This window comes from Clupea harengus, chromosome 1, assembly GCF_900700415.2.
Source record: "Clupea harengus chromosome 1, Ch_v2.0.2, whole genome shotgun sequence".
Taxonomy (NCBI): domain Eukaryota; kingdom Metazoa; phylum Chordata; class Actinopteri; order Clupeiformes; family Clupeidae; genus Clupea; species Clupea harengus.
In genome coordinates, this window is record NC_045152.1 from 527094 (window position 1) to 539135 (window position 12042).

Genomic DNA, 12042 nt, shown 5'->3' on the forward strand with positions numbered 1-12042 from the left:
ATATTAGAGTCTCTAGTTTGAGAAATAGACGCCTCACAGGTCCTCAACTGGCAGCTTCTTTAAATGGTACCTGCAAAACGCCAGTGTCAACGTCTACAGTGAAGAGGCGACTCTGGGATGCTGGCCTGATGAGTGGCAAAGAAAAAGCCATATCTGAGACTGCCAATAAAAAGAAAAGATTGATATGGGCAAAAGAACACAGACATTGGACAGAGGAAGATTGGAAAAAAGTGTTATGGACAGACGAATCAAAGTTTGAGGTGTTTGGATCACACAAAAGAACATTTGTGAGACGCAGAATAGGTGAAAAGATGCTGGAAGAGTGCCTGACGCCATCTGTCAAGCATGGTGGAGGTAATGTGATGGTCTGGGGCTGCTTTGGTGCTGGTGAAGTGGGAGATTTGTACAAGGTAAAAGGGATATTAAATAAGGAAGGCTATCACTCCATTTTGCAACACCATGCCATATCCTGTGTACAGCGCTTGATTGGAGCCAATTTCCGATTTGGGGATCCTCTGCCATTCTTCCTTGCAGATCCTCTCCAGTTATGTCAGGTTGGATGGTGAACGTTGGTGGACAACCATTTTCAGGTCTCTCCAGAGATGCTCAATTAGGTTTAGGTCAGGGCTCTGGCTGGGCCAGTCAAGAATGGTCACAGACTTGTTCCGAAGCCACTCCTTTGTTATTTTAGCTGTGTGCTTCGAGTCATTGTCTTGTTGGAAGGTGAACCTTCGGCCCAGTCTGAGGTCCTGAGCACTCTGGAGGAGGTTTTCTTCCAGGATATCTCTGTACTTGGCCGCATTCATCTTTCCTTCAATTGCAACCAGTCGTCCTGTCCCTGCAGCTGAAAAACAACCCCATAGCATGATGCTGCCACCACCATGTTTCACTGTTGGGATTATATTGGGCAGGTGATGAGCAGTGCCTGGTTTTCTCCACACATACCGCTTAGAATTAACGCCAAAAAAGTTCAATCTTGGTCTCATCAGACCAGAGAATCTTATTTCTCATAGTTTGGGAGTCCTCCATGTGTTTTTTGGCCAACTCTATGCAGGCTTTCATATGTCTTGCACTGAGGAGAGGCTTCCGTCGGGCCACTCTGCCATAAAGCCCCGACTGGTGGAGGGCTGCAGTGATAGTTGACTTTGTGGAACTTTCTCCCATCTCCCTACTGCATCTCTGGAGCTCAGCCACAGTGATCTTTGGGTTCTTCTTTACCTCTCTCACCAAGGCTCTTCTCCCATGATTGCTCAGTTTGGCTGGACGGCCAGGTCAAGGAAGAGGTCTGGTCATCCCATACTTCTTCCATTTAAGGATTATGGAGGCCACTCTGCTCTTAGGAACCTTGAGTGCTGCAGAAATTCTTTTGTAACCTTGGCCAGATCTGTGCCTTGCCACAATTCTGTCTCTGAGCTCCTTGGGCAGTTCCTTCGACCTCATGATTCTCATTTGTTCTGACATGTACTGTGAGCTGTAAGGTCTTATATAGACAGGTGTGTGCCTTTCCTAATCAAGTCCAATCAGTTTAATTTTTTTAATCTGGACTCCAATGAAGGAGTAGAAACATCTCAAGGAGGATCAGAACAAATGGACAGCATGTGAGTTAAATATGAGTGTCACAGCAAAGGGTCTGAATACTTATGACCATGTGATATTTCAGTTTTTATTTTTTAATACATTTGCAAAAATGTCTACATTTCTGTTTTTTTCTGTCAAGATGGGTTGCTGAGTGTACATTTATGCAAAAAAAAAATGAACTTGTTCGATTTTAGCAAATGGCTGCAATGAAACAAAGAGTGAAAAATGTAAAGGGGTCTGAATACTTTCCGTACCCACTGTATATATATATATACTTTATTATTTGGAAAAATGCATCATACTTTGTGTGTGTCGTGAAATGTCATTACTTATAATGACTTCCGGGTTTCTTCTACCCTTCCAGCCATCGTCTACCGACACGTGTCACTTGCCTCAGGCAACACCAGCATCTCTAGAGTTGTATCCATGGTTACATACAACTCTTAACTCACACACCGCGGTTTCTTATGAAACTTAACGTTACAGCTCTAGCGCCTAAAACTTTTGATTTGATTTGATTCACCAGATTGTGGCTAGCAAATCCTTAGGTAATTAAGCTAAGTGATCTGCGTTATAGTCTGTTATTTATTTGTCACTGATAGCAGAGGGATAGCGGGACATATTTTAGACATATAATGGGTCTACTCAAGTAGTTATTTAAATGCCATGGGTGTTATCTTATCGATTTTCTAAAACCCCATTCATTCTCTCATAGGGATTGTCTTTTTGAAACCAGAACATGCAAAAATGCTAATCTGCCGCATACAAAATTATTACGGTCACTCCCAAACTCTATACACACATTCATCCGAGTATCCACTGACGTCATTTTGAAAGATTCTTTTTGCTTTTTCGCCATCCACAAACAAGTCTTGATCCACAATGCATGTTATGCCAACTGTAACAAATGTATGACAGTAAAAGGTTTGTCTGACACTTTGTCTCTGTGCTTATTGGGCCAATCTGCCTCAGCACGTTCTAGATCACTAGTCCACTCCATTTCTACTGAAAAATTAAACTTTTACAATATACTGTAGATAATAGGTAACTTCATGGCATTTAACTAATCGAGTGAAAATGTTTTGTATGACTAATTAGTTCAGAGCAGATTATGTTGTTAATTGAAAACTAAACAGAAGCACTACTTTGGATCAAAAACAACATTGTTAAATTGTACAGGTTCAGCCAAGTTTCATGAAAATATGCCTGTTTGTGTAATCTTACTGACAAACAGACACACAAACCGAACTGAAAATACATCCTCCATAGCAGAGATATTTGCCGTGAAATATTTTATTGTTAATAGTTGCAGTGCAGAAATCATACAGTATGCATCAACTAACTTCCTGGGATATCCTCTCAGACAGATAAAATTGATGTTCTCAGGAATCAACTGCCTGTCATTATGTGGGATTTGTGAGGTTGTAAAGTCAAATATTGAATGTACACATCTCACTGAACCGTCTATCCTTGTTCACCAAGTGGTTACGGTTGAGGTGTAGACATGAATAAAAACATGTCTTGAGACGTATAGCAGGCTCATCATCAAGGAAGTTTAAGAGAACCATTTAATCAATATTCTTAACGCTTTACATTCATGCTTACAAGCTATCTCCATTTCATGCTCACACTACCATCAAGAGATTAGAAGCCTACTGCAGCCAGCTGTCTAGTCAGATGGCTCAGTTAGACAGTTAAGTAAGTGCAGCAGTAGTATTATCTGCATAGCTTTACAAAACTTAGATTAATATTCAGCTTGTTGACTTCTGTCAGGAAGACCCATTTCAGCAACATGGTGAGTTTGTTGACACTTGCTGTAGCATTGCTACAACTGAATGCTACTACATTCACTACGGCCTGAATAAATCAAGACTGCCATCTAGTGGTTACTCCAATGCTACTACATTCACTACGGCCTGAATAAATCAAGACTGCCATCTAGTGGTTACTCCAATGCTACTACATTCACTACGGCCTGAATAAATCAAGACTGCCATCTAGTGGCTGCTCCATTGCTTTGGATTGGAGGGAGAGGGGGATGTGTGTGGATCAAGACCTATTTGTGTGTGAGTCACGAAAAAGTGAAAAGAATGTCTCAAAATTGACGTCAGTGGAAGCTGGGATGAATGTGTGTGTTGGATGATCCACAAATGCAGATTCAACACTTCAGCACGCAGAATTACAGATTTACAAATGACATTGCACAACAAATGCACACATGTACATATTTGCAAATAGACATTCATTTGTACAATTCATAGTACATTTAGGCCTATTCAAATACGAACTCAAGGAGTTCTGTATTTGTGGATAGAAAAATACATTTGTAAATGGTTGTATGTTTGTGGATCATGGTACGTGCATTTACAAATAATTTTTAAACATTTTTCTCTCCATAAATAGGAGGCTAATACTGAGAGAGTAATCTACATTCTTTGCTTTTTTTGTAGTGGGGGATTATACAGCTGTTTTATTCTGAATGGTATATTATGCTGTGTGTGTGTGTGTGTGTGTGTGTATTTTAATATGTATGTCCTTCCTTCAAATCCACATCCAACGCTGGCTGTTTTATAGAAACGTGATACATGATTCTCTCTCTCTCTCTCTCTCTCTCTCTCCCCCCAATGACAGTATTTGCTAGCTGTGCTTGATTCTACAAACACCCTGGGGACAACAAGTTCCAAGGCTACAGGAAGGTATATTTTTCCCCACAACATTGTACAGCGTATACTGACCCTTTTGTTCTATCAGTATTGTAGCAACTTCATCACATTACTCAGCCCTACCAGTCAGGGTCACTAGCTTGGAGGTGCAGTCTACGCGTCTCTCTGTCTCTCTCTCTCTCTCTCTCTCTGTCTCTCTCTCTCTCTCTGTCTCTCTCTCTCTCTCTCTCTCTCTCTGTCTCTCTCTCTCTCTCTGTCTCTCTCTCTCTCTCTCTCTCTCTCTCTCTCCCCCAATGACAGTATTTGCTAGCTGTGCTAGCGTCCATGTGTACACCACAGCCAGGGCCACCCTGCATTCATTAACAGTTCACTGAGAGCTGGAGCAAGGGCAGGAGAGGGAGGGTGGGACAGGAGGGGGGAGAGAGAGAGCGGGAGGGGGGCGGAGGGGTTGTTCAGCCTGTGATACAGCGACCGAGAAGCCTAGTTTCCTGCAGCTGTTTTCTGTGAGAAAGGGAACGAGGGAGGAGAGGAGGGAGAGAGCGAGAGCGCGAGAGAGAGAGAGAGAGAGAGAAAGCCACCTCACCAAACACTGAAGACGGGCCAAAAGGAGGGAGGAACGGAGAAAAAAAAGCGAAACCTCGGAAAAGTGTGTGAGAGAGACAGAAGGAGGGAAGAGACTGACCACAGCAGGAAAAGAAGGGAGAGGACACAGAGAGCAGAGGACGGAGAGAAGAGACAACAGGAGCTGAAAAACGAAACTTTCTAAGCCAACAACCCCCCGGAGGACACTCAGAGGGGAAGACTTTGGGGTGCGTACTTCTCTGCAGTGTTTTTTCGTATTATGGTCTCAGTGCTTCTTCCAGTGAATTCTCATGAAACTTCATTCCACTGGCTCCTGATGCATTTTCTATTTCTGTCATATGCGTTCATAAGTTGCTATATATTTCCAGCTAGTGCGGGCTTGTGTTGCTAGAGTTATGTGTGACAGTCGAAACGGGGACAGGGGGTGGGGGGAGAGAACGTGCGCCAGGGTGGGTGAGGGGAGCTTTTGGGGGGGGGGGGGGGGGGGGGGGGGGGCAGAAAGGGGGAACTAAGCCGGGGTAAGAGGGGTACAGGGTTTAGAGTTGTAGCTAACCAATGAGATGGCAACTGTTATTCAAACTGTCAAACCCAAAAAGTTTGAACTGCTTTCAGAGCAGTTGGTTCTGTTGGTATTCATAACTTTTTTAGGCTGTCACAGCCTGAAAATAAAAAAGTGTTCTTAGCCAAAGGGATTAGCAAAAAGGATTTTGGCTGACTGAAACGTCATAATGTTGAGCCATTCAACAAAGCTGTAGTGTTTTTATCATTCACTGTGATTACCCTGGGGGGGGAAACTTTGAACTGCTGTAGTTCTTTCTGGCGTAAGTGGTGGATAGTGACATTGTCTACTTTCCTGTGGGGCCATTTATGCTACCTATTGAAGTAATGGTGCATGCCTCAAGTTTATTTCAAGTAGTAATTCAGATGGCAGTGAATGGAGGTTGGTGTGAGATGGCTGTGCTCATGTATAGTGAGGGCATGACCATACAGATGTGTAGACTGCTGAGACTGCAGAGACAGACTATTCTATAGGATGTGAGCGTGAAGACGTCACATATAACATTCCTCACAGATCCCCTCTGAGTCATACTAGTGTGATTGGAGGAGAAGCGACCAAGAGGAAGCAGGAAGTTGGATCAAAGGTCAACTAGAGGCAGATTTATTACTTCCGTGACCCCTGTGGTGGTGAGAAAGGGGAAAAAAGCCAATTTGGTGTGTGAACTCCCCACACAGACCATAGTCCCAAGAACACTGAACATGCAGACAGACATAATACACATACAACATTGAGAGAGAGAGAGAGAGAGAGAGAGAGAGAGAGAGATAGAGAGATGGAGAGACTGCCTGAGGTCCAGTTATTTTTTCTTTCTTTCTCAGTTTGCTGAATTGGTGGGTCACCAAATGCCAACTTACCTCTTCCCTCTGTCTCAACTCTGTATCTCTCCCTTCAAAACGATTCTAGAGTCTGAAGAATCTAGACAAGAATCTAGACAAAAAGGGCCCAATACAGATACTTTATATGTTACATGTTAGTGCAACACTACTGGATTTCTGCAGTCTGGTTGGTGTAGTGTGTGGGATATGTGTGTGTGACTGTGTGTGTGTGTGTGTGTGTGTGTGTGTGTGTGTGTGTGTGTGTGTGTGTGTGTGTGTGTGTGTGTGTGGGATATGTGTGTGTGACTGTGTGTGTGTGTGTGTGTGTGTGTGTGTGTGGGATATGTGTGTGTGACTGTGTGTGTGTGTGTGTGTGTGTGTGGGATATGTGTGTGTGACTGTGCTATGCTATGCTATGCTATGCTAAGCATGTGAGTCCACACTTGTCAATCGGCATGTGTGTCTACACCAGCGCACGTGAAACACTCTCTTTCTGTCATGTTTGTGCGTGTGTGAGCGTGAGTGGGAGGGAGTGTGTTTAAGAGAATGCATTGTCCCTTAGGCAACACTTCAACCCAGCAGTAAGGGGAGAGACAGTAGGAGAGAAGGGGGGGGGGGGGGGGGGGGTGACCTTTCACCTCTGTTTATTTTGGGATAGCTCATCTTTCAATGCCAGGGAATTCTGGGTGAGGACATTCCATGTGCACAAGCTGAATCCCACCCGCAAACGCTGATCATCCAAGTGTCTGATTGATATATCAAGAGCCCTTTAGCAAATGATCAGTCAGTACAAGAAACTTTAGCTTTCTATCACAACAGCCATGAAATGAAACTGGAAAATATGTGGTAAGCTGCCAAGAACTGGGGAATCATGCAAATTATGTTTGTTGATCCTTTAGACACTGGTTACAGGGACAACCCACACAACTTCGCACACATGTCTTATAGTGACGTCACGGACCTTGTTCTGGTTTAGAAGTTGCTTGTTTCCTAGATAATTACAGAGTACCTACAGTGTTCCACCTGGTTTCTGTCTGCTGATTAAGTGTACTGCGCTGTGCTGTGTCACTGCACTACCCCTTTGTATTTCTCTGTAGCAGATCCATAGATCTTTAGAGCATATGGAATGGATTTCTGTGCATTCAGCGCATTTCTATTTGTGCTTGATCAAATGGGCTACCGCATAATTCAGTGCATTTTGTTTACTCTAGTCATTACTGTTACTGGTATGTTCTCATCCTGTTTCTCATGTAAAGTCTCTTGAAATACAGCCTTTTTTTTCGATTCTTGGGTTAAAATGTCCAGAATACATTGTGGTTCTTATTATATTTAATTATTAGTTTTCTATTTGTTTGTTTGAACTCCTATTTGTTATGTTCTTTTTTTCCAAAAATAGTGCATCAGTGAAACTGTGCAGTGCAGTCTTTTAACCTATCCTCCACTGTATGGTGGCCAGTACTCCTGAACTGACCCTCTTCTGGTGGATGCTGTTCCATCATTAACCTTCTCAGTCATATCATAATATTAACGTGGACCTCTGTATTCAAAACAATACTCTACAGTGCTCCAGGGAGAGGAGTGGCTACCTTTATCCTAGGCTCATCCTGTCAACAGAGAGGGGAACACCCTGTCACCTAGCCAGATACTCTCCAGGCGGTGTCATTGTTGCGTGTCGGAACTTGACTGCATGGGAGGCACTGCTATAGGATAAAAAAAAAAAAACCTTAACTCCTCCTTTTTCCTCCCCGGCTTCTTCCGCTTCGCCTCTATGACAGTCTCTGTCTCTTGTTGTCTCCCCTTGCAGTGTCCACCATGTCCACTCCCCCGCCTGAGAATGGCCCAGAGGACGTCAACCGCCGCAGCTTCTGGATGGTGAGTAAAAAAGGAGGGAGAATTAACCAGGGAAGAGAGCAAATGGGGGTTGTAGAGCTTTGATAGCAGACACACGCGAATGGCCTGATGTGCGTCTTATTACAGTCAACACCCGGGACTTCAAAGGAGACGCCGAGGCTGAGGACAATGCAGGCCTTTCTCTGGCTCTAAGTTGGCATGTAGGTCAGGGTTTAACATGGGCCAATGTGAACCCCATGCTGCCTCTTCAGCACAGATGAGTCTTTGAAGTGCACGCCGCACTGATTTCCCCCCCCAAGTGAGGCGCTTGACTGGGCTGCACCCGGACTCATGAAAGGCCAATCTGTCTTTCCTAAATTGCTCGTACATGCATTGTCAGACCAGTGTCACTGCTTAGCCATTGGCTATTGATTGGTTCCTAGATCTTTGCACTGTTCAACCCTCTCGTCCTCAAACTAGTTTCCTTATGTTTGAAGACATGGGGTTCTGATTCTGTTCCATGCCCAGCGTGCTGATGTCGAGTGTCTTTCCAGACTTCCGCGTGGTCGGTTTTGCTGATTTTGTGGTTAATGGCCAGGTGAAGGGGTTGGATGAAAACGGTAATCCTTGACTCGTTTTTCCAGCGGCAAGGATTAATTAGAGTTTCCTTTGGTGTCTGCAGTAATTGCAAGTGCATGGGTTTTATAGAGTTCATGTCTGCCAGTAATTTCTCTGCTCCCTGCTGACCCAGATTGAGAGTCACAGTGGTGAACCAGGCTTGTCCCAGTTACCGCGATTGGTCAGCTCCTGTACTGCTGCGGGAGCTTTGTTGTACGGTTCGTGATGCCATTGGACGGGGCTCTGTGATATGTCTGTGTTGGCTCTCGTGATTGGCTGGTTGCTGTCCTTGTGCGATGGGCCTAGCGGACGAAAAGATTCCTCAGCTGTTTTCACTTTACACTCAGACGAGTGAGGAGAAACAGTCAGTGCCACAGAAAACACACACACGCACTAAAACCGCACACAAATGGACACACACAAACACACACACACATTCACACACACATGCACGCACACACACACATGCACACACACACACACATGCACACATACACATGCACACATACGCATACACATACATACACACACAAGCATTCAAACCGCACACAAATGCACACAGACACACACATACACATGCACACAGACACATGCACACAGACACATACACATGCACACATGCACACAGACACATACAAATGCACACAGACAGAGAAAAACACACACATGCACGCGTGCACACACTCACACATGCACACACTCACACATGCACACACTCACAAGCCCTCACACAGAGAGTAAAAGAGAAAGAGAGAACGAAAGAAAAAATGGCCAGATACAATGGGGAAGTGTGAAAAATGGGGAGAGAGATTAGGGAGAAAACTGAGCTATGGAACAGGGGATGAAAGAGACAGAAAAAGAGAGAGAAGAAAAAGAGAGAGGGAGAGAGCGAGAGAGAGAGAGAGAGAGCTGGTAAAGACTGTCAAGTTCCAGGAAAACAGAGTCTCTTTCCAGACTCCACATCAACGAAAAAAACAAAACAAACTAAAACGCCCTTTCTGGAAATGTCATTACCTCATGCCTCTCATTGCCTCTCCTTCCATGTCTCTCAGTTTTGCTCTCTGGCCCTGCTCATGTGATCGCCCCGGCAACCTGTCACCTGATCACCTCAAAGCCGCCTCACACCTTATGGAATCCCTCTCATCCCCGCCCGAAACACACACACACACACACACACACACACACACGCACACACACGCACACACACACACACACACACACACACACGTACACACACACACACACACACACACACACACACACACACACACACACACACACACACACACACACACACACACACACACACACACACACACACACACACACGCCCAAGGCCTTGTTATGGAAGTGTTTTGTGAATCACTGATAAAGGCTGTAAACACACACTATGTCCTCGGCAGTTCTGTCATACCGTTCTTTCTTCTTCTTCTTTGGTTTTCTTCAGCTGAGTTGACAGGCTTATCACGTCCATTGTTATATGCAAATACTTGACAGGGAGCTTTAACACACTGTAAAGCATTCTCACTAACTGGCTCTCGTGATTAATTATGTATGAGGTGGTCTTATCGAAAAAGGTTGATGGGGGGGGGGGGCTTAAAACCAACACTCATTTGTTTGTCAGTGTGCATTCCTGCAGGCGTGTCAAGCCCTTCACACCAGCAGGGTTTACACTTGGCACACACACACCTTTAGTACCCCTCTTGTCCCTGTCCTCTTTTCTGACATCCTTTCTCTCTCCCTCTCTCTCTCGCTCGCTCGCTCTCTCTCTCTCTTTCTCTGGCTTTGTCTCTCTCGTTCTTAGCCGGGAAACTACCACAGTACGGTGAAGCGCACGGAGAATGCCTTCCTGGCGTGTAACGACATGATGGCGTGCTTCCAGGAGAGGGCCCGCGTGGAGCGGCAGTATGCCCAGCAGCTCAGCGAGTGGAGCATTAAGTGGAAGCCCCTAGTGGACGCAAGTGAGTACTGCATCCTGGCCCAGAGGTTCTTCCCTCCCATACAACAACGATAAAAGCTCTGTCATAAAGGGCCCTCCCTTAAGGAACTCCAGAGAAACAGAGAAACTTCTGGAAACCTCAGTCTGGTTTAAATCTTTTTTTTTTGTTCTACTCTGTGGTCACAATCACTGACACACTCAATTACATCACTAAACAAAAACTCACTCCGTTACACTTTTTGTTTACCTACTTTAATTTGGTATCAGCTTGTCTGTGTGGTCTGTGTCTTACTGTGATATTTTCTTAACACATGTATGTCTGTGTGTTATATTCCTGAAATGTATTTTGAGAAATTCCTCTGTAAATGTCTCTTTCTCTCGCACACTTTCTCTCTCTCAGGTCCATTGTATGGATCCCTCTTGCAGGCATGGCAGTGTTTTCTCTCCTCAGCTGACCGCATTGCGGCTCTGCACTCCTCCATCTGTCGCTCTCTCGTTTCCGAAGACGGGGACCGGGTCCGCACCTGGCAGAAAGACTCCTTCCACAAGAAGTTGTTTGGAGGCTTCAAAGAGTCCCAGGACTTTGAGACAGGTTTCGCACGTGCTCAGAAGCCCTGGGCCAAAAAGCTGAAAAAGGTGAGGACTGTTAGCCAAAGGTGCTAAATGTCTCCTAATTACTTTGGTCCATAGTTATTTTCAGTCCCACTACTGTATGAAGATGAAGCTGTCTGTGAGTAAGAGGAACAGGTTATTTCGACTGAACCTGTGGAGGAATCCGTTCTCTGGTTGACTCAGAGCTTTGGGGATACCACTGTTTCCTTGCGTTTGGCCATTGCTTTCCAGACTTTGATGAATGCGGAAATAATTTCTTATCTCTGCTCTCTCAAGAGGATTTATAGCTTAATCGGGGGCACGCTGTGCGTCACAGCATCCCTGCGTGGCGTGACACCTGTGACCTGTCCCGACTATTCATAGTGACATAGTTACGGATATAATTAGTCAATCGGACTACTTGCTTGTATCTGAATCCCTGCGCTGTGAAACTAATACACTGTCTGTTTTAACAACTAGACATGTTGCACAAGTTATGTTGCACACGTTTATTTGGCTAGAAGTTCAAAATGTGGAAAGAAGATTATATGTAAAGTCCCGGAATGTGATGCCATTAGACAGATGGGGCCCATGGTTGATTTCTGTTAGCCAGGCACACTGTAGGTTCATACCTTTTAGATTATGACTGTAACATTGCAGAAAAGAAAAGTAGACCGACCTCCTCGCAGATTCCCCACTGTCTCATTCATTTCCTTCTGCTGTACTGTTGTTTGTTTATCTCTGTGTCTTTATCATTGTTTTTAACGGACTGTACAACCTATTGAATTTGTGTAATATAATGAATTGAATTCCTTTAATCAGACATGCATAAGCAAGACTGTTGATCTCTGCTCAACTGATGTAGAA

At 44.6% G+C, this 12042-nt stretch overlaps 1 protein-coding gene across 1 annotated transcript; it reads left to right on the forward strand.

The window, feature by feature from the left end:
* Positions 1–4647: 4647 nt before the first annotated feature.
* Positions 4648–11262, forward strand: si:ch211-51c14.1 (protein kinase C and casein kinase substrate in neurons protein 1). Its single transcript, XM_031566661.2, has 4 exons — positions 4648–5050; positions 8002–8069; positions 10450–10606; positions 10985–11262. The coding sequence occupies exons 2-4, from the start codon at positions 8010–8012 to the stop codon at positions 11245–11247; spliced, it is 480 nt and encodes a 159-aa protein (XP_031422521.2). The 5' UTR covers positions 4648–5050; positions 8002–8009; the 3' UTR covers positions 11248–11262.
* Positions 11263–12042: the final 780 nt, after the last annotated feature.